This window comes from Sus scrofa, chromosome 1 (genome assembly GCF_000003025.6).
Source record: "Sus scrofa isolate TJ Tabasco breed Duroc chromosome 1, Sscrofa11.1, whole genome shotgun sequence".
In the NCBI taxonomy this organism is placed as follows: Eukaryota; Metazoa; Chordata; class Mammalia; order Artiodactyla; family Suidae; genus Sus; species Sus scrofa.
Window position 1 is genome coordinate 159295383 of NC_010443.5, and position 27203 is coordinate 159322585.

Sequence of the window (27203 nt, forward strand, 5' to 3'; positions counted from 1 at the left end):
AGAACCTACATTTCCATGGTGGGGGCAATGGGCTTGATTCTTCTGTTATCTATAACCTCCTTTTGCCCAGAACTGGTATAGGAGAATAATACAGATTTTGTTCTTTCTCAGTGAGGTTTACATGTGATCCAATGACAGATGACAGGATAATTATCTTTTCTGGATTACTGGTCTTGTGATTAACTTCTAAGTTACTAGCAATGGTTGGTAAGGAGCCAAAAATCTTTTTGGAAATGGAAATTCTGATAGTGGTAATAGTCTAAGTTATTCTCTTGGAATAACATATATTTCCCTCACTCTTCCAATGAAGATGAAAATCAGCATTCATTCATTTACACTGAAGTGTAGTTGATTTACAGTACTGTGTTAGTTTCAGTATACAGCAGAGTCATTTGATTTTTTTTGCAGATTATATTCCATTTTAGGTGATTACAAGATGTTGGGTATAATTCTTTGTGCTACGGAGTAAGTCTTTGTTTCTTATCGATTTTATGTTGAGTAGTTTGTTAATCCTATACTCCTAATTTGTCCTATCCTTTCTTCTCTCTCCCCCTTAGTAACCATAAGATTGTTTTCTTTCTGTTTTTTATATAGATTCATTGGGATTATTTTTTAGATTTCACATACAAGTGGTATCATACAGTATTTGCCTCTCTCAAGACAGCATATATTTATATATTAACATTATATAGTAAGCAAAAATTACTTTATCTCCCCAGACTTAGAGATGAGAGTATAATCTTTAGATTAAAAATGTAAGGTCAAAACTACCACATATTTAAAATTTTCACTCTTAATTATGCTTAGTTATAACATTTTGTTTTTTCACCAGTGTTTCCCCTAATTGGAAATACTAAGATACCTAAATAACAAGAACGATGATAACCCAATCTAAAATTTAAGTTTTCAAATAAATATTAAAGGAATGAAAACAATTATGTGGTCAATTTCTGATTATGTTATTTTCTAATATGTAACCATTTGAACAATAATACAATATACAAAACTAGAAATATTTGGTTAGTCTTTAATAAACTAAAATACCACATATTTAATAATTAATATAGAACATAAAACATATCTAACATTTACCATATAATTAAATACAACATGCCACTTAACAAATGATATAATTAGTAGCATAAATTAGTCCTAAGATTACTCAGTCCCATCTGATTTGCTAATTTTCAGATATAATTGATGTGACTTGCTATTTTGATACAGCTACTAATTAATAATACTATGACTAAATCATGACTTGATACAGGAAGCTGCATTAAACTCTTCCAGTGATTCCCCATTCAATTGATATTGCTATTGTTTTCACTGCTGAATCCTCTTAGCTTCTGTTGAACTCAAAACAATAATATCTTTTTTTCCCCTCATATAATACTGTCTTGAGATTTTTAAACATTCAATAGCTCTATTCTCAAGAATGAATGACAACCACATTTCAGAATGTCATTTTAATCAGGTCAAACCTCATTCTTCATGCTAAAGGTAGGATATGGTACAGTCAGTTGCGGGCTCTGTTGCTGGGCTACCTGCATTTGAATCTTAACTCTGTCACTAGAGATTTAAATAATCTCTCTGGGTGCTTCAGTTTACTGGGAGAGGCGGGGGTGTGCAGATGAGGACGATAATTCTGTAACCCAATGAATTAATATACATTTACAATAGTGTTTAGAATGGAGTAAGTGCTATGCAAAAATTAGCAATCACTTTTATGCATAATTACTATGACAAACATTTTATAGGTTTTAACAAACTTATCCCAGTAAATGGAAGAAAAATTCAAGAGGTGATCAAGAGAGGAATCCAAAATACAGATGTTCCTGGACCCCATTCTGCCCTCACGGGCTCCTTCTGTCGCATGTGGCATCACTCCTCTCCCAGCTGTGCCCTCCATTCTTGGGGATCAAAGTACCTGATGTCTGTCTGCTTCCCATCTATCTCAGAGTCAATGTCCTATGAAAACTACAACTCCTATAAGACATTCGAGAATTACTTCAGGGAGCTCCCATTATGGCTCAGTGGTAAGGAACCTGACTAGGATCCATGAAGATGTGGGTTCAATCCCTGGCCTCGCTCTGTGGGTGCCACGAGCTGTGGTGCAGGTTGCAGATGTGGCTCAGATCCTGTGTTGCTGTGGCTGCAGTGTAGGCTGGCAGCTGTGGCTCCAATTCGACTCCTAGCCTGGAAACTTCCATATACTGCAGGTGTGGCCCTTCCATATACTGCAAGTGACCAGACACTTGACGCTTGAGGAGCTAGGGCTGTTACACTGGCAAATTCCAGAGTAGAATCCCAACAGAATCCAACTGGCCTCACTTAATGTGGTCAGAACACAGAAGTTATAAATTGGTCTTCTGAAGTACCTATAGATCCAATGTTGATGCCTAAAAGGCAGAGCTGGTGGGAGGGTGGAGAGGGGAAGGAGACTGGAATGAGGAAGCAAGCAACCAAAAAGGATGTTGGTCTTCTTTTTAGAATGGGATGGTCCTGGAGGCCTCTGCTGGGCCAGCCATTAATCCTTTATTTTCTGGATCAAAGGAAAGTCAGGAGAAATTTCTGGAGAGATGCTTATGATGGCCAGGGAGCATCCAGGGAACCAAGACAAAATTTTATTCACCTGCCAACATGGAAATATTTCAACCAACTTTTAACAATCAGTTAAAAAGGTTTTTGGTATATAACACATGAATATTACTCAGCCCTGGTTTGGAGGATAAATGGAATGAGGAGGCCAAGGTCCAACAAATTTTGTACTAAACCATGGCTAACTTAAATCTGTTTTACACCAGTTTTATAACTACATGGTTGTAAACTGTTGGCTACAAGCAGAACTCACAAATGGTAAGAGTACACAACCAAAAACTCACAGCAACACTGGAAGGGGCATTTGGGATGTTCCCCTGGAGCCAATAAATTAGTAACATAACTTTGTATAACTATATAATTTACATTCACACAAAATTGTAGAAGGAAGAGAATTCTTAAAGTCATTTTTAATATTTCTGGAATGTCACAAAAAATCCCAATCTGTTTTTATAGTCTTACTCACCTGCCACTCTCTCATCTGTTTCCCTGTTACCATCATCTGAATATCTTGCAAAGTCTAAAGAATCAAGGGTACTGATGCTCCCAGCTCGATCTGTGATAAAGCAAAAAATAAAAGAATTAAACAGGTTTTTATTTAACTGCCAAAATAAGGGATTAGAAGAAATAACATGATTTTTTTCTAGTTAATAAACTATGATTCTAAGATCTAGAATTTTATTAAAACAATAAGGTAAAAATACGCACACCAATTAAACTGCTTTAAGGCAACTCAAGTTTCCCTGCCCAAATCTCTAACTCCCGAACAATGCACACACAGGGTATACTGCAACCAGCCCAGATAAAGATAAAAAAACTGAAATGAAATTTGAGCTGCTGCCCAAGAGTTTGCAGACTAAGTTCAACCAGATAATTTCCTGCTAAAAAAGTCAACAAACAACACTTTGAAAAAGTAAAACAGAAACCTGTCTCTACAATATACACAAACATTGTTCAGAAACAGTCCAAAAAAGAAATAAATGAACTGGATTTCATCAAAATGAAAAACTTGTGTTTTATATATTTACTTATTTTTGGCTGAGCTTGTGGCATGTGTAAGTTTCTGAGCCAGGGATCAAACCCAAGCCATAGCTGTGACAACAACAAATATTTAACCAGTAGGCCAACCAGGGAACTCCAAAACTTCTGGGTTTTAATTTAATTTTTTTTTTTTAAGGGCCATACCTTTAAAAAGGTCTATGGAAGTTCCCAGGCTAGGGGCATATGAAGTTCTATATTCCAGGTGGCATATGGAAGTTCCTAGGCTAGGGGTCAAATTGGAGCTGTAGCTACTGGCCTACACTACAGCCATAGCAATGTAGGATCTGAGCTGCATCTGCAACCTACACCACAGCTCACGGCAACACCGGATCTTTAACCCACTGATCAAACATGCATCCTCATGGACACTAGTTGAGTTTATTATAGCTGAGCCATGATAGGAACTCCCCCAAACTTTTGTGTTTTAAAAGTCATTACCAAGAAAGTGAAAACACTAACTCACAGACTGGGAGAAAGTATTTGCCCATCAAACATCAGATAAGGGGCTTATATCTACAAAATATAAAGCATTCATAACTCAAAAAAGAGAGTGTAATTTCAAAAATGGGCAAAATATTTACATAGACATTGCTCCAAAGACTTATGAATGGCTAATGACTTTATGGAAAGATGCTCTCAACATCCTTAGTCATTAGGGAAATGAAAACCAAATCACTTCAAATGCACGAGATGGTTATAATTAAAAAAAAAAAAAAGGCAGATGCTAACCAGTATTTCAGAGGATGTGGAGAAAATGGAACCCTCAGCTATTGCTGGTTGAAATATAAAATGGCATAGCCACTTTGGAAAAATTTGGCAGTTCCTCAAAAAGTTAAACATGTAATTGCCATATGACTGAGGAACTCCAATCCTAGGTATATACTCAAGAGAACTGGAAACTTGTGTTCACACAAAAACTGGTTTATGAATGTTACTAACAATATTATTCACAATGGCAACAATATACAAAAGAACCAAATGTCCATCAACTGATGAATGGATAAATAAAATGTGGTATATCCATGCAACAGAATATTATTCAGCCATCAAAAAGGAATAAAGTACTCACACAGGCTACAGCATAGATAAAACTTGTTGTGAGCCACATGGAAGCCCAGCATAGATAAAACTTGAAAGCATGGTAAATGAAAGAAGCCAGACACATAATGCCATATATTATATGATTCTATTCATGTCAAATATCTATAATAGGCAAATCCAAGAAACACAAAATAGATGAGTGCTTGCCAGGACTGGTGATACAGATGAATGAACAGTGACCACTACTGGGTATAGGATTTCTTTTAAGGGTGATAATAATGTTCTGGAATACAGAGTGGCAAGTATGGATCAGTTCTGTAAATATACTAAAAACTAGTGAATTGCATACTTTAAAAGGGTAAATTTTTGGTATATGAGTTAAACCTTACTTTAATAAAAACACAAAATACAAGTGTTGGCCAGGATATGGAGAAACTAGAACCCTCACATATTGCTGGTGGGGATGTTAAATCATGCAGCCACTTTGAAATTAGCTTGGCAGTTCTTCAAAAGACTAAACACAAGAGCTACCACATGACCTAGTTCCCAAGAGGAAAGAAGACATATATTCTCACAAAGTCTTGTACATGATTGCTCACAGCAACATTTTTCACAATGGCAAGAAAACAATCCAATGCCTATTAACAAATGGAGAAATAAAACGTAGTATATATACACATACAATTGAATACTATTCAGCAGTAACGGGAACTGAAAAACTGATAACATGATACGACATGGCTGATACTTGAAAATATTATGCTAAGTAAAAGAAGCCAGTCACAAAAGAACCACATGTTATAGGACTCCATCCATAAGAAATGTGCAAAAAACAGTTAAATCTATATGGGCATAAAAGTTGATTGCAGTTTTCTAGGGCAGGAGGGAGGGGGTATATGGGATACCTGATAACTGGAGAGAGATTTCTTTTTGGGGTGATAAATATGATCTAAAATTAGATAAAGTGATGGCCACATAACCCTATATAGTAAAAAAAGTTGAACTGTCCAACTCTAAATGAGTGAATTTTAAGATAATTAAATTCTCTTTAAATAAAGCTATTAATTTTAAAAAAAGGAACATTTTTAGGATGCAATGGGAAAAACTGCAACTCGATTTCTATATTTGACAAAAATATTCTTCCAAAATAAAGGCAAGGAGTTCCTGTGGTGGCTCAGTGGTAACGAAGCTGACTAGTATCCATAAGGATGCAGGTGTGATCCCTGGCCTTGCTCAGTGGATTGAGGATTTGGCGTTGCTGTGGCTGTGGTGTAGGCAGGCAGCTGTAGCTCCAATTCACCTCCTAGCCTGGGAACTTCCATATGCCACAAGTGTGGCCCTAAAAAGCAATAAATAAATAAATAAAAACAAAGGTAAAATAATGTTAATTAGTTTCCTGAATATTTTTCACAAAGGCACTTGTGCTTCACATACTCCTAATAAGAGGTTGGGGGAAAAAATGTGTGTGTGTGTGTGTGTAATATCTCAGGTATTTAAAGTATACAATAGTATATCAAAGATCCATAGAGGTCCTGAGGCAATTAAAGCAAAACAAAAAAAATAACGTTACTCAAAAATCATTTATCTACCACATTCCTTTGCTGAGAATACTTATTATAAAAAACTAATGTTACTAAGAATAAATTTTGAGAAATGTTAACCCACTTCCCTCTCTATTTGCTGTAACATAAAAACATAATATTCATTTAAGGGGAATAATGCTTTAGAACAGGGGTTGGCCAGCTAAGGCCAGGGAGAAACGTGAACTGAGGCTTGTTTTCATATGACCCTCAAATTCAGGGTGGTTTGTTTTTAAGGAGCTTTTATCATTCATTCATTCATTAGACATTTATGGAGCACCTACTCCATACTTACTGTTGTACCTATTCCATCTACTGCCAGGTCCTCTGTAGGTAATTGTTATATAGTAAAAGAACAAAGTAGATAAAAATGTAGTATGCGGGAAGATGATTAAGTACCATATAGTAAAATCAAACAGTGGAAATGGAAAATTGATTTATATAAAAACATCTCAACTCTTATTAGATCTCTGTGGTGTAGTTGTTTGTGGTTTTGTTTTGCTTTTTATTCACTTTTTAACCAGATCAGGAATTTCTTGTCTTTTACATTCCATTTCACTGTCTGGGGCCCTGGAAGACTTTAATCAGAAAACATTTAAAACTGAGCCTAAAGAATAAATGTCCACTGGAGTTCCCTGGTGTCCTAGCAAGTTAAGGATCTGGTGTTATCATGGCTGTGGCATGGGTTCAGTCCCCGGCCTGGGAATTTATGGCCAAAAAAAAAGAGTAAATTTCTACCAAATCAACACATGAGAGAAAGAACAAATAAGCCTATGGAGTTTTCAAAGTGCAGGACAAGTTTAGTGTAAATAGTAAGGTTACAATGTACAGATGCTCCAAGGGGTAAGGCAGGCTAGGATAGAAAGGATCTGGAAGTACATAGTATAATACTTTACAGGAGTGAAACAGGCTCTCAAAAAAAATCATTTTTACAAAGGAATCTGCTTCTATATTAAATGTTAAACATGCAGAACTGCTTACTGTTGAACACTCAGCTTTGGAGGTCCTGTCGTGGTGCAGAGGAAATGAATCCGACTAGGAACCATGAGGTTTTGGGTTAGATCCCTGCCCTTGCTCAGTGGGTTACAGATCCAGCATTGCCGTGAGCTTTGGTGTAGGTCGCAGACATGGCTTGGGTCTGGTGTTGCTGTGGCTCAGGTGTAGGCTGGCGGCTGGCTATAGCTCTGATTAGACCCCTAACCTGGGAACCTCCATATGCAGCAGGTGCGGCCCTAAAAAAAAAGGACAAAAAGACAAAAAAAAAAAAACCCACAAAAAAACAAAAAAACTCAGCTTTTTAGGGTGATACTAATTAATCTGGACATTACTAGCCCTAACCAGAAATTCCTCTTGATACTATAACTGCTCTTGGTCACATGCACATCTTCGATCTTCTTAGCTATTCTGATGTCTCTAACCTGCATATCAAAATACGTATACCCAACAGGACGAATTTTTATAAATCAATATTCTAGTGTTGGGGTAACTGATAATAGATTTTGTAAATAAAATGTACTTTGAAATTTAAGAGTAATAGGTAATATTATAGCTCCTAGATAAATATGCTTCTTTAGGTTTACCCAGAATCCTTTTTCAGGCCAAGCGAATGTCTTTCCAAATACTTAAATATAAAGAGGAAAGAGTTTGGAAAAATTAGCATGATTTTTAAGAAAGAAACTACCACTTTCTAATAAACCACAAAGCATTTCTTCAAATTTCAGGATTGTGCAACTTCTTAGTAATTCACGTCATAACTCAGAAATGGAATGATCAGGGACTTTCACCATAGTTGGCAAACCAGTAAAACCTGCATATAAGTTTTATTAAGTCTGAAAACTGAATCCACTATACATAGTGACTACAGGCATGCAGACTGATTTTATAAAGCACTATGAAAGCCGTCTTATTTCTATATACATTTAATCTTTTAATAATGATGACAGAATGCACTCTTTTTTTTTTTTTTTTTTTTTTCTTTTTTACGGCTGAACCCATGGCATATGGAGAGTCCCAGGCTGGGGAGCAAATTGGAGCTGTAGCCACTGGCCTACACCACAGCCACAGCAACTTGGGCTTTGAGCCATGTCTGCAACCTACACCATAGCTCATGGCAACTTCAGATCCTTAACCCACTGAGCAGGGCCAGGGATCGAACCTGCATCCTCACAGATGCTAGTCAGATTCGTTTCTGCTAAGCCATGACTGGAACTCTGATACGATAGCTTTGATTAAGAATTAAGGGGGAGGAGTTCCCGTTGTGGCACAGTGGTTAAAGAATCCGACTAGGAACCATGAAGTTAACCCCTTGCTCAGTGGGTTAACCATCCGGCGTTGCCATGAGCTGTGGTGTAGGTTGCAGACGCGGCTCAGATCCCGAGTTGCTGTGGCTCTGGCGTAGGCTGGCAGCTACAGCTCCGATTAGACCCCTAGCCTAGGAACCTCATATGCCACAGGAGCAGCCCAAGAAATAGCAAAAAGACAAAAAAAAAAAAAAGAATTAAGGGGGAGTTCCTTTTGTGGTGCAGTGGAAACAAATCTGACTAGTATCCATGAGGATGGGGATTCCATCCTTGGCCTCGCTCAGTGGGTCAAGGGTTTGGTGTTACTGTGAGCTGTGGTATAGTTTGCAGACACATTTCAGATCCCATGTTGCTGTGGCTGTTGCTGTGGCTGTGGCGTAGGCTGGCAGCTGTAGCTCCGATTCGATCGCTAGCCTGGGAACCTCCGTATGCTGTGGGTGCAGCTCTAAAAAGAAAGAAAGAAAGAAAAAGAAACAGGAATTAAAAATAAGGATGGAGGAAAAGCTTAAAGGCACAGAAATCAGTTACAAGGCTAAAACTGAGGGTCCAGCTGCAATCTACAAGCACAGAACTGGTAGACGAGTAGAAAACCTGATGACACCACATTGAGCAATCTTATTAGCTAACTAATCAGGATCAGCTGGTTTCAAAAACAAATGAACATAGTTTCTGACTGCTGGGGAATTCTGAAATAATAGGTGGGGAATTTTGGAAGGTTACACCCATGATTGCAACTGTGGTGTCCACCTTGAGGCTTAGTCATATTCTATGACTAGACCAGAAACTCAGATGGAACCAAGCAGCAAAGCTTCAAGATTGAAAAAGAGAGTACTTGCTAATTCAACGTTGGTGGATTTCCTTAGTTGCATTTCATTCAGCAGATTATTCACCTCTGCCTTGGTGTGGTGCTATAGTTTGTCACTTTATTTTCCAAATGATCAATATTGTACAACTGGACTACTCCAAGTTAATTAGATACTCTAAGTTAGTTATTAAGATACTTTGCCTGATCATATACTAAACTGATTTGAGAACATTTGCTTAACTGTGCTTTAAAACTGACATAAAACAGTAGTCGGGATTGTAAAGGAAAGAATGACTTGGAAATTACTGATCTAGTTTGGAATCCCAGTCTTGCCACTTAAGGCACAATGTGTGGTAAAATATAAAAGGGCATGAAAGAAGAGGCAAGCCCATCTGCCAACCAGGTATCAACCCCTGTGACAACAATCATAGTTTAGATTCTTCTGTATGTATCTTTTCATTTTTCTTTTTTTTTTTTTTTTTTGGTCTTTTTGTCTTTTTAGGGCCGTACCCACGGCATATGGAGGTTCCCAGGATAGGGGTCCAATCGGAGCTATAGCCACCAGCCTGTGCCAGAGCCACAGCAACGCGGGATCTGAAGCATCTGTGGCTTACACCACAGCTTACAGCAATGCCAGATCCTTAACCCACTGAGCAAGGCCAGGGATCGAACCCATGTCCTCATGGATGGTAGTCGGGTTCACTAAGTGCTAAGCCACACGGGAACTCCTTGTACGTATCTTTTTAGAAACATGGGAGGCATATGCCAATTTCTCCCTTTCTGTATGTAAATGGAAACAATTTACACACACTTCCTGGATCCTAATTTACTCAATTTATAATATATCTTGGTGATCATTCCACATCAGCACATATAGATCATTCTGTTTTAATTAGCCAACCCTCTACTGTTGAACATTCAGGTTGTTTTTGATCTTTGATCTTTGATACCTTTATTTGTAGAAGATATTTTAAAAAATCTAGATTCAACAGTTTTAATGCAAACAAGCTTGCTTAGACTAAACTATAGAAATGGAATTGAATATTAAGGAATTTTTTTTTTTTTTGCCATTTCTTGGGCCGATCCCGCGGCATATGAAGGTTCCCAGGCTAGGGGTCGAATCGGAGCTGTAACTACTGGCCTACGCCAGAACCACAGAAAGTGCAAGATCCGAGCCTCGTCTGCGAACTACACCACAGCTCATGGCAACACCAGATCCTTAACCCACTGAGCAAGGGCAGGGACCGAACCCGCAACGTCATGGTTCCTAGTCGGATTCGTTAACCACTGAGCCACGACGGGAACTCCAGGAATATTTTAAAATGTAATAGATACCACCAAATCACTTTCAAAAAGAGTGTCCTCCCAGAAGATAATATTGGTTATTTAAAAAATCCATTGGGAAGAGTGCAGTGAGGCTGCAGATTCAAAAATCACCTATTAATACAGGTTACCTTTTTGATATGGACATCTTATTAGGAGGTTCACGTGACAAAAAATCAGTATTCTTACTACTGTAACTTATTAGAGGGTACAAAAGGCAAATCTTTTTTTTTTTTTGTCTTTCTGCCTTTTCTAGGGCCGCTCCTGTGGCATACAAAATACAAATCTTAAACATTAAGAACAATACTACAATGTGACTAGAGATTTTGGTGATACTTTCATAAGTCTCATCATTCCACTCCACATTCTTTGGTCAACTATTCTTACTTCCATTCTTGGAAAAAAAAAAAAAAAAAGCTTCAGTCTTTACCATGATTGTAAAGAATGCCTATCACCCTGACTAGAAAAACTAGAAAGATAAGGCTGTTGGTAGGTACTTTTCTAATGGTAATTCTACTTTCATACAGATATATAGAATATTTACAAGACTCCCCATACAACGCAATAAAAAGATATTGGTATAGTTTTTGTCCATTTGAAACATTCTAAATGTATACTAAAAGAGATCTGTGTCAACATTAAACCAAAAATCATTAACTGATTCTTAAGATTTCCTTTCCAAATAAAATAGATCCTCAAGGTTACAAATGGCAATAGGAGACTGAGAATAGAGAAACTAGTACATATGTACCAACAGTTTATGAGCAAAGATGAAATATTTTGCTATTATTTCATGCAAATTTAATTAATAAATTATATGACACTAATATTCACTATAAGGTAACAAAAAAGGCAGACACACACCAAACACATATGCAGAAATAACTTACCATGTGAAATATATTTTTTGTGTTCATATATCAGAGAGAAGATGGTATTTCAGGTCACTAAAAATACCAAACAGTTCACACTGCACAGTTATAGGATTAAGAGAGCAGTTGTAATTCCCACTACAAATTTTCCTTGTTTTGCCAGAATTTATCACATGTAAATTTTGACAAAATATGGAACATACTTTAAATTGTTTTTAAAAAGAAAAGTGCAAAATACAACACTATATAGCCACCACCTGATATAAACAACTGTTAACATTTTTCAAAACTGAAAAAGAAATAATACCTTAGAGACAAAGTTCATGTCCTAATGCTTCCCTCCTCAAGGGCAATCACAATAACAGATTTAGTGAGATTCTAGTTGTTTTTATATCTATAATACCTATGTTTAAGTATCCACAAATAATATGCAGTATTGTTTTATGTGCTTGAAAATTTGCATAATGGTATAGAACTGTATGGAAGCTCCACAACAGATCTGAGATTTGATTAATGGCTACTAAGATTTCCATTTTATGAATATACTATAACTAACTAGTGTTTCCATTATATATGGCCAAGAAGACTGTTTCCAATGTTGTACACACTGTGTTATACACACTTGTGAGTTCCAGATAAATACTTATATGTGGACAAGCTGGGTTGAAAGATGTGTACATCTTCATCTTTACTAGATTTTATCAAATTATTCTTCAGAGTAGTTGTAACACAAGAATGTCTGCTCCTTCCATATCAAGAATACTAAGTGTTGTCAGGCATCTTCATTTTTGCCAAAAGGTTGGGTACTGTGAAATGCATTTTTCTGATTACTAGGTAATTTGAGCATCTTTTCATTGGTTTGCTTCTTTTTGAATCATCTATTTTTATTTTTTATCTATTTTTCATTAGGTTTGCAGGCATTCTATATAAATTCTATATCTGAAATTCTTTTGACTGTTATATATTTGTGGCAAATATGTTCTCCTAGTCTATGGCTTGTCTTTCACTGTTATCTTTTCACATACAGGAATTTTAATTTTGATACCAATATATCAACCTCTTACTTCAAAGACTACCATTTTTATGTTGAAGAAATTCTTAAATCAAGGTCATAAATATGTTTTAATATTTTCTTCAAAAAGTTTTCAAGTTCCATTTCCCACATTTAGTATTTTAATTCATTTGGAGATTTTATTTTGGCGTATGCATGTACATGGTAGGAGATAACTTCCTCTAGAAGGAGAAAAATCTATCTAATAGTCTACCCTTCCCTAATCATTTGACTCTTTCCTACTCCAAAGACTCATTAAGCTTGTTTCTGAGCTATAATCTTCTCTTTATTTCAATTTGTGAATCTTTGCTCTCCTATGCTTTTAAAATATTTGTTCTGTAGATAGCAACATAAATTGATTTTTTTTTAAATATTAAGTTCCAAAAAGACAAATCCCCTTTTCTAGTCATCCATTAGTTATAAAATTAAGTAACTAAGCATTGCCTAAGAAGAATACAAAAATTATATTTAAAAATAACTGACATGAATGTAATTAAAAACATCTGTAAAAATGTAGGTACAATGCCTTTACAGACATAAAATATAATGCATTAACTGTATGGCAGTAGATTTTAATGAACAATTGCAAAATCCTAAATCCAATGTTTACCTTTTAATAATTTATTTTACGCTTACATAGACTAACTAACTACAAATGACCATAAATATTAACTCGAGAGTTCCCGCTGTGGCAGTGGAAATGAATCCAACTACTATCCATGAGGATACTGCTTAAATCCCTGTCCTCACTCAGTGGGGTTAAAGATCCAGCGTTGCTGTGAGCTATACTATATGTCCCAGACATGTGTGTGGCTTGGATCCCGCGCTGCTGTGGCTGTGGCGTAGGCTGGTGGCTGTAGCTCCAATTCAACCCCAAGCCTGGGAACTTCCATATGCTGAGAATGCGGCCCTAAAAAGCAAAAATAAATAAATAAAGACTAACTCAGCTGACTCTCACAATAGCTGTATAAGGTACTGTTATCCTCATATTAAGCTGAAGAAACTGAGGCATAGAGAGATTTAAGTAACTTGAACAAAAGTCACAAGAGTAAAATAGTGGCAGAAATAGGATCCAAGCCAAGAAGTCTGACTCCTTGCTTTATAGCTTTCCCCCTAAAAATCAGCAGACTTCTCTGATCTAATTTATCAAAGAATTTGGCTACTCAAATAGAAATGCTATTAAATTTACACGTGAATTCAAGCACAGATGTTCCTAGTATGTGTTTTATTTTTTAATTTTTTTTATGGCCACACCAGCAGCATATGGAAGTTCCCAGGCCAGGGGTCCAATCAGAGCTGCAGCTACCAGAAGTTCCCAGGCCAGGGGTCCAATCAGAGTTGCAGCTACCAGCCTATGCCACAGCCGCAGCAATGCAGGATCTGAGCTGCATGCACGACCTACCCCACAGCTCAGAGCAACACTCGATCCTTAACCCACTAAGCAAGGCCAGGGATCAAACCTGCAATCTCATGGATACTAGTTGAGTCCTTAACCCACGGAGTCACAATGGAAACTCTCCTAGTATGTTTTTTAAACTATTATTTTAATTTGGATGTCATATATCCATTATCCCTATTTAATCAAATGAAGTGGTATTGTGAGACATCACCTTTCTCAGTCTTTTATCATCAGCCAATCTGATCTAGTCTTCCCTCACCATTTCATATATTTTTTTCTTATAAAAGAAAGACGTTACTATAAAATGAGTTTTTGAAGTCTTTCCATGTGTATACCCTCAGGCGAACTTCAACACAACTCTATTTATAACCAGCAGTGGACAGAAATGATTACTGGGCTTTAAGTGGAATAAGAAGGCTCTAAAAGGTGAAGTAATTTACCCAAGGTAACAGAGCTATAAATGGCAGGGGCAGAATTGGAGATCAGACATTGGTACTCAAGTTGGGCTTCAAACAATAAGCCAAGTTCAAAAGTATAGATGGTGTAGCCTGGCACAGACCAAATATTGTTTTAATCAGTTACACATCTTTCCACAGCTATTCCTTTACCAAGCCCATATTTCTCTAATTTATTCATACCAATGTGACAAATCTGTCATGTACCCTGCTCTAATCCAAATGTATCACCTCTAGGACATTCTTCTTGATCCTGTTATAGTTAAGTGCTATCTTTCACTGAACCTTAGTAAATACCAGTGCTGTGTTCAAGTATATAGAGCATTTATTTCTCAGAAATTTGAAGAATTTATTTTTAAATTAGCCAACATACACTCAACTTGTTCAGACTTTGCTGTGCATATTTCCTTAGTTTGCAGAAACTATATACATATGTGGAATTAGAGTTACCAGTTTTCCATACTCCAGTGAAATGGGGCTAGAAACCACTTTAAAAATTAAATGCAGGTTCAAACTTCCAGTTATAAGATAAATAATCCTGGGGATGGAACGGCCAACACAGTGACCATAGTTAACAATACTGTATTGTGTATTTCAAAGTTGCTCAGAGAGTAGATCTTAAAAGTTCTCATTATAGGAAAAAAAATTGTTAACTATGTGTGGTGATGGCCACTAACTAAATTTACTGTGGTAATCATTTCAAAATATAGACATATATCAAATTATTATGTTGGATACCTAAAACTAATAAAATGTCATGTCATTTAGATGTCAAAAAAGTTAATCATAATACTGAAACAAACACTAATATGATAAGGCAGTTGATGTAGATCAGTTCTAAACTAATATAACTCCCCTCCCCCCAAATCAACCAAAGAGGCACTGCGTTCAAAATATAGACAAATAACAAAACACGATTTACTTAACAATCAACAAGTATGTTTTTAGTATAAATAACTTAGAAACCACATTGTATCATCAAATCTCACAGTACTTATAGGTAGAAGTCAATAAAAACAACTACTCATAAGACAAAAATAGGCTATTAATATTTAACACCCTTTTCAATCAATATTTGTAATTTATACAGAGGTAGACTGTGTTTCTAGACCAAGGTAAGTGTTCTTTTTCAGGTGATTATCCTAACATTATGGGACTTAAGGGGGTGGGCACAGGTAAAAGCTACCATTTAAACACAAATTAACCAAATTTAGTTTTTGACCCAAAAATGCTAAACAAAATTAAAATTACACCAATCCTGGAAGGTTTTTTCCAAAGTTTTTAAAAAACAAGAAACAAACAAGCATACATTATGATCACCCCTAACTCTCTTCTTTGCAAAGCAGAAAGTGTAATTTCAATTTTTGACAGAAATAAGGTCTGTTTTCCCTGATTAATACCCCTATCTTGTTTCCTTTTAAACTATGTACCGCAATGGCCTGAAATGTCATACTGCATTTTTATAACTACCCAAATGGAATCATTTTATTAATTGGTGAGCCAGATAACAGTAAGCATGTTCCCAGATGATGTTTTAAACAAGGCAAAATGTAAAATAAATATTATCTTCCCTTTACCCTCACTTCCTTTTCCTTTTCCTCACTCAGGATGACAGTCTAAATATGGCCAAATAATTTATTAAAAATTTCACCCACCCTTCAGCATCAAATTAAAATTTTACTTTCTCCACAAGGGCCACTTCATTATCACAGTCCATAAGGATTTTTCCTTATCTGAATGTTTACACGATTATCTGTACCACCGAAGACTATTCTACAGAACTTTCATGTGTTAGTCTTGCCTCTTCATCAAGAACATAAACTCAAGGTCATGCACTAAACTTCTTTGGATCCCTACAAGCCTCAGCTGATCACAGTTTAATAAATGTATTGGTCAATGTAAAATATTGAATATCAACTATACTCAAGTCACTGCTCTGGGCAATGAAAATATCTGGCTAAATTTCCACATGAATTAATAAATTTGAAGCACTGAAAGGCACAGGCAAGAAAAATGGCAGTCAGGCAAGAGATTAATTTAGGAATCTATGTGATCCAGACAAGAGTGGAAAGTCTCATTCAGCTGAAAGCAGTGAACCTAATAAATTTTAGAGATATTCTATCGATTTTTTCTTGTTAGAAGCCAGAGGAAGGGAGTTCCAATTATGGCTCAGTGGGTTAAGGAACCAACTTGTCTTTGTGAGGATGCAGATTTGATCCCTGGCCTTGCTCAATGGGTTAAGGATCTAGTGTTCCCACAAGTTGCGGCATAGGTCGCAGATGTGGCTCAAATCAGGTGTTGCTGTGGCGTGGGCCACAGGTGCAGCTCCAATTCAACCCCTGGACCAGGAACTCCCATATGCCACAGGTGCCGTTGTAAAAAGAAAAAAAAAAAAAAAAAAAAAGAGAGAGAGAGAGAAAGAAAAAGGAAAAAAGAAAAGAAAAAGAAAGAAGCACTAAACCCAATTCCAACCTAACTGGGAGGAACTCCTTTCTAAAGTGGAAGAGATGGGAACTTTGGCAGATTGTAATCATGACATCTTAGCATTGGTGATACTGAGAAAGCAACAGTGAGCACAGTGAGATACATACTCTTTCAGAGTTCTGAGAAAAGATACGTAAGATGTTACAAAAAAAAAATTTTAAAGGAGAAAGATGACTCAAAAAGGCTGTAGCCTGTAAGTTAAATTATTAAATTCAATCGTAAATGACTACTTGATAAGCTGCTTTATAAAAATTTGAAGTCATGATAAATACAGAATAAAAGAAATCCATCACTGAAAGGTCTAAATTGCTTGTCCTGCCCATTTGACCACCTAGTGTGTCTACTGTACAAAGAACTGGCTCATCCCAAGTAATTACAATCTATTTAGCGTTAATAGCATTGGCACAACTTTTATCTTTCAATCTAACTGGAAAGTAAAACAATTACCAAATGGCTCAATTGGGAAAAAAACAGGGGGAAAATATAATCAATGTGTTTTATATATTCAAGAAAGTAATATTAAATACAAAAGATCAAATTAGCTCATCAGGTAGATCTAGTAGGAACATTGCGATGACGCTACAACAATTTATCAAATGCTAAGACTTCCTTAGAGCCCATTTTATTCAGTTAACAGAAGTTCTAAAGTTTGTGCTATGTCTGCATTTTTAAGAATATTTAAGAAATATTTCTTAGGATGCCACTATAGGCCTAAATTTAAAAACTAAAACTACAAAACTTCTACAAGAAAATTTATGAGGAAAATTTTGCAATCTTAGGATAGGCTCATATTTCTTATTTAGGACACAAAGAGCGTGAATCATTAAAGGAAAAAGCCTGATTAAATAGAATTGATGAAACTAAAAACCTTTCTTTATAGGACATATTGTTAAAACAAAAATGAAAAGCAAACCAAACTGGGAGAAAAATTTTGCAAAACACATATTTCATAAAGGACTTGGGTCCAGAATATAAAAAGAACTACAACTCAATAAAAAGACACAAACAGGTATTTCACAAAAGATACAATAATGGCAATATACTGCTCCCCCCCAACATATACACATATACCAATGGCAAAAAGCTCAGAAAAAGAAGCTCAGCATCACTAGTTCCCAAGAAATGAAAACTAAAACCACAATGACATACTACCACATTCTCACTACAGTGTTAAATAAAAAGCCTGAAAAAAAGCAAGTATTTGGGGATATATAGAAATTGAAACTCTATACACTGTTGATGGAATTTTTTTTTTTTTTTTTTTTTTTTTGTCTTTTGTCTTTTGAGGGCTGCACCTGCGGCATATGGAGGTTCCCAGGCTAGGGGTCCAATTGGAGCTGTAGCTGCTGGCCTACACCACAGCCACACCAACACCATATCCGAGCCGCGTCTGCGACCTACACCACAGCTCATGGCAATGCTGGATCCTCAACCCACTGAGCGAGGCCAGGGGTGGAACCCGAAACCTCATGGTTCCTAGACGGATTCGCTCCGCTGCGCCACAATGGGAACTCCCGGTGATGGAAATTTTAAATGATACAATCACTTTGGAAAAACAGTTTGACAGCTTTTTCTAAATTAAGATATATACAAACTATATGACCCAGCGATTCCATTTGTAGGTATTACCCAAAAGAAATAAAAACATATGTTCACACAAAATTTATACAACAAGCATGTTCATGGCAGCTTTATTCACATAGACCAAAACTGGAAAAAACACAAATATCTAAGAACAGATGAATGGATAATCCAAAAAAGAATGAACTATTAACACATAAAAACATGATGGGTGAATTTCAAAAACATTAGGCTGAGCAAAGGAGGCCAGACAGAAAAAAAAGTATGCTCTGCAAATGCATATATACAGAATTTTAAATGAGGCAAAACTTATCTATGGAAGTGGTTCTCAATTGGGGAAATTTTGCCCTCCCCTTCCTTGGCCAATGCTGGTGATTTTTTTTTTTCTGTCTTTTCAGGGCCACACCCAGGGCATATGGAAGTTCCCAGGCTAGGGGTCTAATTGGAGCTACAGCTGCTGGCCTACCAGAGCCACAGCCACGCCAGATCCGAGCTGTGTCTGTGACCTACACCACAGCTCACAGCAATGCCAGATCCTTAAGCCACTAAGCAAGGCCAGGGATTGAACCTGTAACCTCATGGTTCCCAGTTGGATTTGTTTCCACTGAGCCAGAACGGGAACTCCAAAATCATGATTTTTGATCATAGAACTAAAGTTATTTCAAGAAACTCTAATAGTAATACAAAGGCATTTAGAAGTCAATTTTTACTCTAAAACACTGTTATGATATTTACACTAAATTATAACTATTTCTATACAAAAAGTTGTGGGGTTTTTTGTCTTTTTTTTAGGGCCACACCCGTGGCATATGGAGGGAGGTTCCCAGGGTAGGGGTCTAATCAGAGCTATAGCTGCCGGCTTACACTACATCCACAGCAACTCGGGATCTAAGCCACATCTTCGACCTACACCACAGCTCACAGCAACACGGGATCCATGACCCACTAAGCAAGGCCAGGGATTGAACCTGCGTCCTCGTGGATACTAGTTAAGTTTGTTAACCCCTGAGCAACAACGGGAACTCCTACAAAAAGTTTTTAAGAGAACTTTTCACTTATACACAGTGATATCAAGTCAAAATAAGGTAGACTGAAAAGGTTAAGAAAGTCTTTTAAATAAAGTTAGGAAGTCAGGAAAAACCTATTTCTTCATCTCAATATAGTAGAAAAACATAGATGCAATTCATTTATGTTCAACAATAGGCCAGGGACTGTTTAAATTGTGAGGAATATAAAACTGTCTCTCAAGAAGTGACTATCTAATGGAAAAAAAATGATATTGTTAACAAATCAACTATAAAGGAGTTAAAAGCTACCGTTAAGGTGTGAAAGTAATATAATCAAAGAACCAATCAACTAAGCCTGGGGAGTGTGGGAAACATTTACAAAGATAACATTTTAGCTGGGTTTGAGGAAGCAGTTAGAGCTTATCAGGTAAAAATCATTATTAGATAGATCAGAAATCTTAAAACAAACAAAAAAAGCCAACTACCTAACAATTTTGTTACACTGCTCTTTGTTACATTTTATAGTCTTAAAGGTCACCGATGAGAAAATCTTTTCCAGAAACGGAAGATTATCCTATAATATTGACCAAGGAAGTTACACCTGCTGGGAAAATTCCACATTCAAGATAGAAATCTGTTTAAGGGTGTTCTTGTCATGGCGCAGCGGAAATGAATCCAACTAGGGCAACCATGAGGTTGCAGGTTCAATCCCTGGCCTCGCTCAGTGGGTTGAGGATCTGTTGCCATGAGCTGTGGTGTGGGTCACAGACGCGGCTTGGATCTGGCATTGCTGTGGCTCTGGCGTAGGCCGGCAGCTGCAGCTCTGATTAGACCCCCAGCCTGGGTACTGCCATATGCTGCGAATGCAGCCCTAAAAAGACAAAAGACAAAAAAAAAAAAAAAAAAAAAAATCTGTTTAGGATTTACCTTAAAGGAAAATGCACTCCTTGAACTTTCACTACTACATCTAAGTTAGGCAATCTAAATCTCTGGCACTATTCAAAAGTATAGACAAAAAATAATCAATTAGGCTACAATTTAAAACGTGTATATTTAACATTTATTAGTAAATTCCAATTGGCCTCACATAACACACTAAAACATCTCATACCATTAGTAAGGTAATATCTAAGATGCCTCTCAAAAGGGGGTTGCTGGGAACCTAGTATACATCCTTGATGGCACGTTTTAAAGCCATAAGAAATGCTTATAAATAAATGATGAATGAGGTAGATGATTACTGTACACTGCTAAAAATGACTATAACAAGGGAAAAAAAGTTAATTCCTAACTTAATGTAGAGAAGAAGGCCTGTGAGCTGGTGAGCTGCAGATACACTGCAGGTAGATAGAATTTGCCCGCCCTCCACCCTAGGCTTCCTAAAATTCTGGAAACCTACTGAAATTACGGAACTGAAATGGAATTAAATTGAGTTTATTTAAACAGAAAAAATTTTACCAGCAAAAAACCTAACTTTTAAGTAAGTCATCCTAAAGACAAAAGGTCTTCAAGTGGATCTGACTTTAAGGGCTAGCAACATTTCCTATTCTTTTCCCTCTTGATTCTGAGTCAAATAATTACTGCGAACAATTAAAGGAACACTTTTTCCTGGTAGTGGTGATTCAGGAGATTGTCGAAAATGGAAAAATGATTAAAGCGATAAACCAGGTTGCAAAGAAGTCTTTCTGGAGTCACGTAAAGCCAGTGAACTGGAAACTCTGGATAATTAATAGATACACACCAAGAGCGGAGCCAGGAGCAGGTGCAAGTCCAGCCAAGAGTTGGAGGCGGGCAGAGAACAGTCACTGCCATATCCTTTTGCTTCCACCACGAAAGACTACCCCCAACCCGAACCGTCTCTCTCTGAAACGTCCCTAATACTCAGTACCCGCCCAGAGGTACCCCCTCCTCCACAAGAACCTCTTACAATCCCAACTGCCCAGACAAGAGGCAGGCTGCTTTCACTTACTGAGCTGTCCCCCACCCGATGTCGTACTCGGCTCCCGACCTCCTGCGCCTCCAATGCCAGCTGCTCCAGGGATTCCCGGCGCCCCCATCCCAGGCGGGGTCCCACTCTGCCTCTCGAAGTTACCAGGATTGGAGAAGTAGTCGCGCAGCCGGGGCAGCTCGCGGCCGCTCTCCAACAGCTCCGTGTGCAGCTCCAGGGCTGTCAGCAAGTATTGATCGCGCAACAGCTGAGCCGCGATCGCATCAATTGACAATCTGGCGGGGGTCTCCCCGGTGCTCCCTAGTGTCACTGCAGTCGCTGACCCCTCCCCAGGGAGCCCTGGTCTTGCACTGCTTCCTAAGGCCACGGGATCCTGGGGCGATAGCGAGTCTGCAGAGCCAGGATCTAGGCCGCTCCCAGAACTGAGCCTAAGTCCTGCCCGCCGCTCGTCGGTCGCTGAAACCTCGTCGTCGTCCTCGTCTGAATCGCTGAGGAATGGATTCACGCCGCCGCCACCACCTCCAGGCGCCATCGCCGCCATCTTACACTGTCAGGAGTGTGGGCGCCTCCCTGTCTGGATCAGACAGGCCGCAGCCTGAATTCCAGCTAAGCTTGAGCAGGCACTGTGCACCTCCACAGCCCCGGCCTCACTAGGTCCCGCCTCCTCACCTGGAGACAAGGCCCAGGCTCGGAGGCAAATGGTCCGGATGCAGCGCAGTAGCAACAGCAGCAGCCGCTGCCTTAGCAGCAGCTGCACCAGCAGCCGGGCTCTGCAGGCGTCTTCCTGGTCCCCAGTCTCGCGAGAAATGGCGCGGGCCCTGCCCCTCTTTCTGCCCCAGCCCCGCCCCTCCCCGCCCCGCCCGTTCTCAACCCCAGCCAGCAAAGATTGGGAGCCCCGCTCCCAGCTCAGAGGCAAAGCCCCTCCCCCACTCCTATTTTATTGGCCGATGGAGGGGGGCGGGGACTGGAGTTACGGAGTACGGGCCCAAGAATTATCGCGAGAGCAGCTCTGGTCAGGTAAGTATCGGGGGCGTTCCACGATAAGGGGCAGTTATGACGGTGGCCTAGGAACGTTCTCTTGGCTTTCCTTTCGGGGACCTAGGGGAACTCTGCTACAGAGCTGGATCGGCCTTCGCGCTGAGAAGACCTCATTCCTGAGATCAGGCCTCACCTGGATAAGCCCAGGTAAAGTCAGGGGACTAGAGAGGAGAGGTGTGGTGGTTCTGAAGCTGGCCTCACGGCCTCTGACGCGCTGCTTCACTTTTCCTTAGGATACTTCGCTTTTTCTTACTGTGTGCTGCTAATGACATGTTCTCCGCAAGTGTAGCAAGTGCCCAGGGCAGGGGCAGCAGTCTGAATGTGGCTTCTGTTCCTTGCTTTCTCACCTTAGGCCTGGGGACCGCCTACTTACCACCGAGTTAGAGGTAGAGCGGTATGCGGTAGGGTGAGGGTATGGGAGGTGGAGGGAGTAAATAGAAGACAGAACTCAAAGGTTTGGTTGGGTAAAGTTATATTCCATTGAAGCAGTAAAGTATCTCCTTTAGCTCTGTGAAAAAATACAAATAGAGTATTCTTTCATATCCTTAGGGCACGTTATTGGTTCATGTAAATGTATGCCAACATTTAAATGTAGGCTTAATTTCAGTTTACCAGACTCGGTAAACTAAAATTTCATTGGAGTGAAGTTTTGGGTTTTTTGTTTTGTTTTTGGTAGAAGTGTTTTGATGTTGTTAGTAGTAAGAATTTGAAGTATTTTTTGAATAGAATATTAGCTCCTAATGTTTGAATTCTAAATTGTTGTGTGTCTGCCATATATTGAAGAAAAGCATGGGGAAAAAAATCCCAGATCTTAGGGAAATTATGTCAAAATAGGCTACGCGCTGTCCTGTTACATATTTCTTAGCAAAAAAGATTGCTGATCCTCATTGTAACTAAGTTTGTCAGAGAGATTGAAAATGGAACCAATGTAATGGAGGAATGGTAGGGATTAGGGAATGTCATGGAAAGGGCATGATTAGAAATGGATTGGCTATATACAGCATTTCCATGTCTGTAATGCGGCATTTTAGAAATCTTTTGTATTTAAGGTCCCTGCACTTAGAGTCCTCCCTTCAAGGATTATGCTTATTGAGCTGAAGAGCCTAAAGCTCATATCCCAGTTTTGGCAATTATTTGCTGTGAGACTTTAAAATTAGAGTTCCTTAATTCTCTCAGCTTCATCTGTCAAGGGGATACTCTGAAAGTTCACAGAATTAGGAATATGCTTGTCACAGTACCTGGTGCCTAGTATACAATAAATCTGTCGTTATAGTCAGTTATCAATTAATGTAATATTAGTATATATTGTGAATATTTGACAGGTTTTTAAAAATAAAGCAAAGCAAACCCAATGTCAAGTGTTTAGTAACTACAGCCAGAAAAAGCAGTCAAGTTAGTAGGCCCCAAAGGGACTATCTTTAATATAGGGTCTGATTTCTAGAATGAAAGTTGAAAATAGATTTAAAATGTATTTCCTCAGAGAGTTGTCAAAAGTTGTATGTAGAAGTTCTTCCATGATTGACTTCCTAAAACACATCAGTAGTTTCCTGAGTCTATTTTGTATCCTATAATCATGGACTTGTTTACCTTCCAACCCCATAACAAATCAACTGGCCATACTTCTCAGTAAGTACTTTTCTTTTCCACAGTACATAGAGGTTTACTTATCAATTTAAAATGTTTAAGAAATAGCCCATACCAGAATATTAATAATTGCTGATCTCCACTTAAAATAATTTGCTGTTAATATTGTTGGGAAATTTTCCTTCTGCTTAGCAAGATTTACATTAATCTAGATCTTTACAGCTAATGTTTCATTGAATAATCAGAATAATCGTTGAAGTTTCTATTTTAGTGATGAAAATATAAAAGCACTTTTTCAAACATGTCAGTCATGTTCATATTGTATAAGTTTTTTTTTTTTTTTTTTTTTTTTTGGTCTTTTTGCCATTTCTTGGGCTGCTGCCGTGGCACATGGAGATTCCCAGGCCTGAGGTCTAATCTTAGCTGTAGCCACCAGCTTACACCAGAGCCACAGCAACGCAGGATCCGGGCCGCATCTGCAACCTACACCACAGCTCACAGCAACGCCAGATCCTTAACCCACTGAGCAAGGTGAGGGATTGAACCTGCAACCTTATGGTTCCTAGTCGGATTCATTAACCACTGAGCCATGACGGGAACACCCATGTTCGTATTTTTAAAAAATTATTTTTTGCTTTAATAATCTTAAGATAACCACAGGTAATATCTTAAATGCAAGTTTTTCAATGATTTAAAGTTTTATAAATGTCTAGTCTTTATACACTTATACATTCTAATTTTTTAACATTGTTTTTCAGTGTGTGGTAGACATCCCACAGACATAAGCTAAATAAATTTTATTGGTACGTGCGTATGTGTATTTTAAAATTTGTAGTAGTTATTCATCTGTTTTGGTGATTTCCAAATGACTCATCCATGATAAAGTTTTCTTCTTCACTAAATATGAATAAAATGATTTTTTTTTTTTTTTTTTTTTGTCTTTTTATTGCCGCACCCAAGGCATAGGGGGTTCCCAGGCTAGGGGTTGAATCAGAGCTGTCACTGCTGGCCTACATCACAGCAACAACGATGCCATATCTGAGCCTTATCTGCGACCTACACCATAGCTCATGGCAATTCCGGTTACTTAACCTATTGAGCGAGGTCAGGGATCAACCTGCATCCTCATGGATACTAGTAAGATTGGTTTCCACTGAGCCATCACAGAAACTCCTAAAATGATTTTTTTTAAAGAGAAATATTAAGTAATAATGCTTAAAATGCTTAGCAATAATAAAATAAGTAGTATGTGAAGGATGATATTTTGGAATCACTGTAATTTTATGTATTGTAAATGACTTAAACATAAAACTTGTTATTAAGTATCCTTCACAGTTCATGTGTATGTTCTGCAGGAATAAATAGAGAAGCAAGGCAGCCTCTAGTGGCTGTAGTGCATATTACATATACCTTTGAAATGATAATCCTAAGTAATTTATTTAGCAAACATTTGAGTCCTTACTAGGTGCCCAGAACTGTGATGAATGCTGGAAAAGGTCTGTCTTGCTATCCTGGAATCAGGGTTAAGTGATAGAGGCAGACATTACTACACATAGTCAAAGACATAGCTATTTAGTTATAAACCAAAGTAAAGGTTTTGGCTTCTGATTCAGTCTGCATCATCCCTGAGGAAGTGATGTCTGAAAGTGCAAGGAAACTAAGAGAGGGACTTGACTAGGGATCCCACTGTTAATATACAATAGAGCTAGACTTTTACATTGGCTGTTACAGGTTCAAGGTCAAAATTCTCAAATGTTTGTTTCACTACTTCAATAAGCTTTTGAGTAGTAGATATTTTATATTATCCTTTAACACATAGACTTTGATACTTTATACAGAAAAGTTGTATAATAGCAATGGGGAAAAGAACTAAGTCCAGGAAGTTATTTGTAAATGCAAATGAAAGTGAGAAATGATATAGATGTTTCCTTATTTATAAGCATGGTAAGGAGAGTGCCAAGGTTGCCATGGCAAAGAGGAGTATTTAAATCATGTGAACTTCTGTACATCTAGATAGAGATCCTCTGTACTTTAATTCTAAAAAGAGTTTAAGATTGAACTGAAATGAATTAAGTGCTTTAAAAATGACCTACTTTGGATAACTACATATGATACCTCATCAGTCTATCGACTGAGTCTGACCCAGAGGATGGAAAAAAAAATAAGAAGTAAAGAGAATATTATGAACAATTTTGGAATAATAAATTTGACAATTTGGATGAAATGGACAAATGGACAAACTACTTAAAAGATACAACTACCCAAAACTCACTGAACAAGTAGCAAATAATCTAAATAATCTTAATATCGCTATATGAAGAAATTGAATTTAAAGTTAAAAACCTTCCCATGAAGAAAACTCCAAGCCAGAATTGATGAATTCTGTTATACAGTAATGGAAGAAACAAAACAAATTCTATACAAACTCTTCCAAAAAATAAAAGAGGTAGCAACACTTCCCAATGCATTATTGATACCAAAACCAGGGAAAGACATGGCAAGAAAAGATTATAATCTAATATCTATATAAACATTGTTTTGGGAGTTCCCGTTGTGGCTCAGCGGTTAGCAAATCCGACTAGCGTCCATGAGGATTCGGATTCGATCCCTGGCCTCGCTCAGTGAGTTAAGGATCCAGCGTTGCCGTGAGCTGGTGTAGGTTGCAGATGTGGCTCAGATCCCACGTTGCTGTGGCTGTGGTATAGGCCAGTGGCTACAGCTCTGATTAGACCCCTAGCCTGGGAACCTCCATGTACCACAGATGAGGCCCTAGACATTCAAAAACAAAAAATACTGCTTTAAAATGCTAATAATATTTTAGCAGATAAAATCCAATTGTATATAGAAGGTATAGTATTTAATGGTCAGGTGGGTTTATTCTGGGAATGCAGCCTTGGTTTAATGTTTGAAATTCAATCAGTATAATTCACCACATTGGGAGATTAAAAGAACAAAACCAAATGATCATGATCATCTCAATAGATGCAACAAAAGCATTTGACAAAATCCAACATCCATTCACAGTTTAAAACTCTTTCCATGTTGAGAGTAAAAGAGAACCTCTTTGACTTAAGAAAGAAGGTCTACAAAAACCTG

The 27203-nt window shown here is 37.9% G+C and overlaps 2 protein-coding genes across 14 annotated transcripts in view; one reads left to right on the forward strand and one right to left on the reverse strand.

Moving 5' to 3' along the window:
* Positions 1-22293, reverse strand: part of KIAA1468 (KIAA1468 ortholog) — a 109725-nt gene extending 87432 nt beyond the window's left edge. For 8 of the 10 annotated variants that reach the window (XR_002346087.1, XR_002346074.1, XR_002346082.1 and 5 more), the window contains exons 1-2: positions 21507-22287; positions 3065-3154 (exon numbers count right to left, since the gene is read on the reverse strand). Coding sequence is in view for 7 of the 10 variants with exons in the window: in XM_021099741.1 (XP_020955400.1) it covers positions 3065-3154; positions 21507-22026 (610 nt within the window). In the remaining 3 variants the exon portion in view is untranslated. Of the gene's footprint in view, positions 1-3064; positions 3155-21506 lie in introns of all 10 variants that reach the window. The other 2 variants (XM_005654481.3, XM_003121702.4) reach the window with 2 other exon arrangements.
* Positions 22352-27203, forward strand: part of PIGN (phosphatidylinositol glycan anchor biosynthesis class N) — a 99602-nt gene continuing 94750 nt past the window's right edge. Inside the window, exon 1 of one of the 4 annotated variants that reach the window (XM_021099782.1) lies at positions 22352-22502. The gene's annotated coding sequence lies outside the window, so the exon portion shown is untranslated. Of the gene's footprint in view, positions 22671-27203 lie in introns of all 4 variants that reach the window. The other 3 variants (XM_021099773.1, XM_021099768.1, XM_021099780.1) reach the window with 3 other exon arrangements.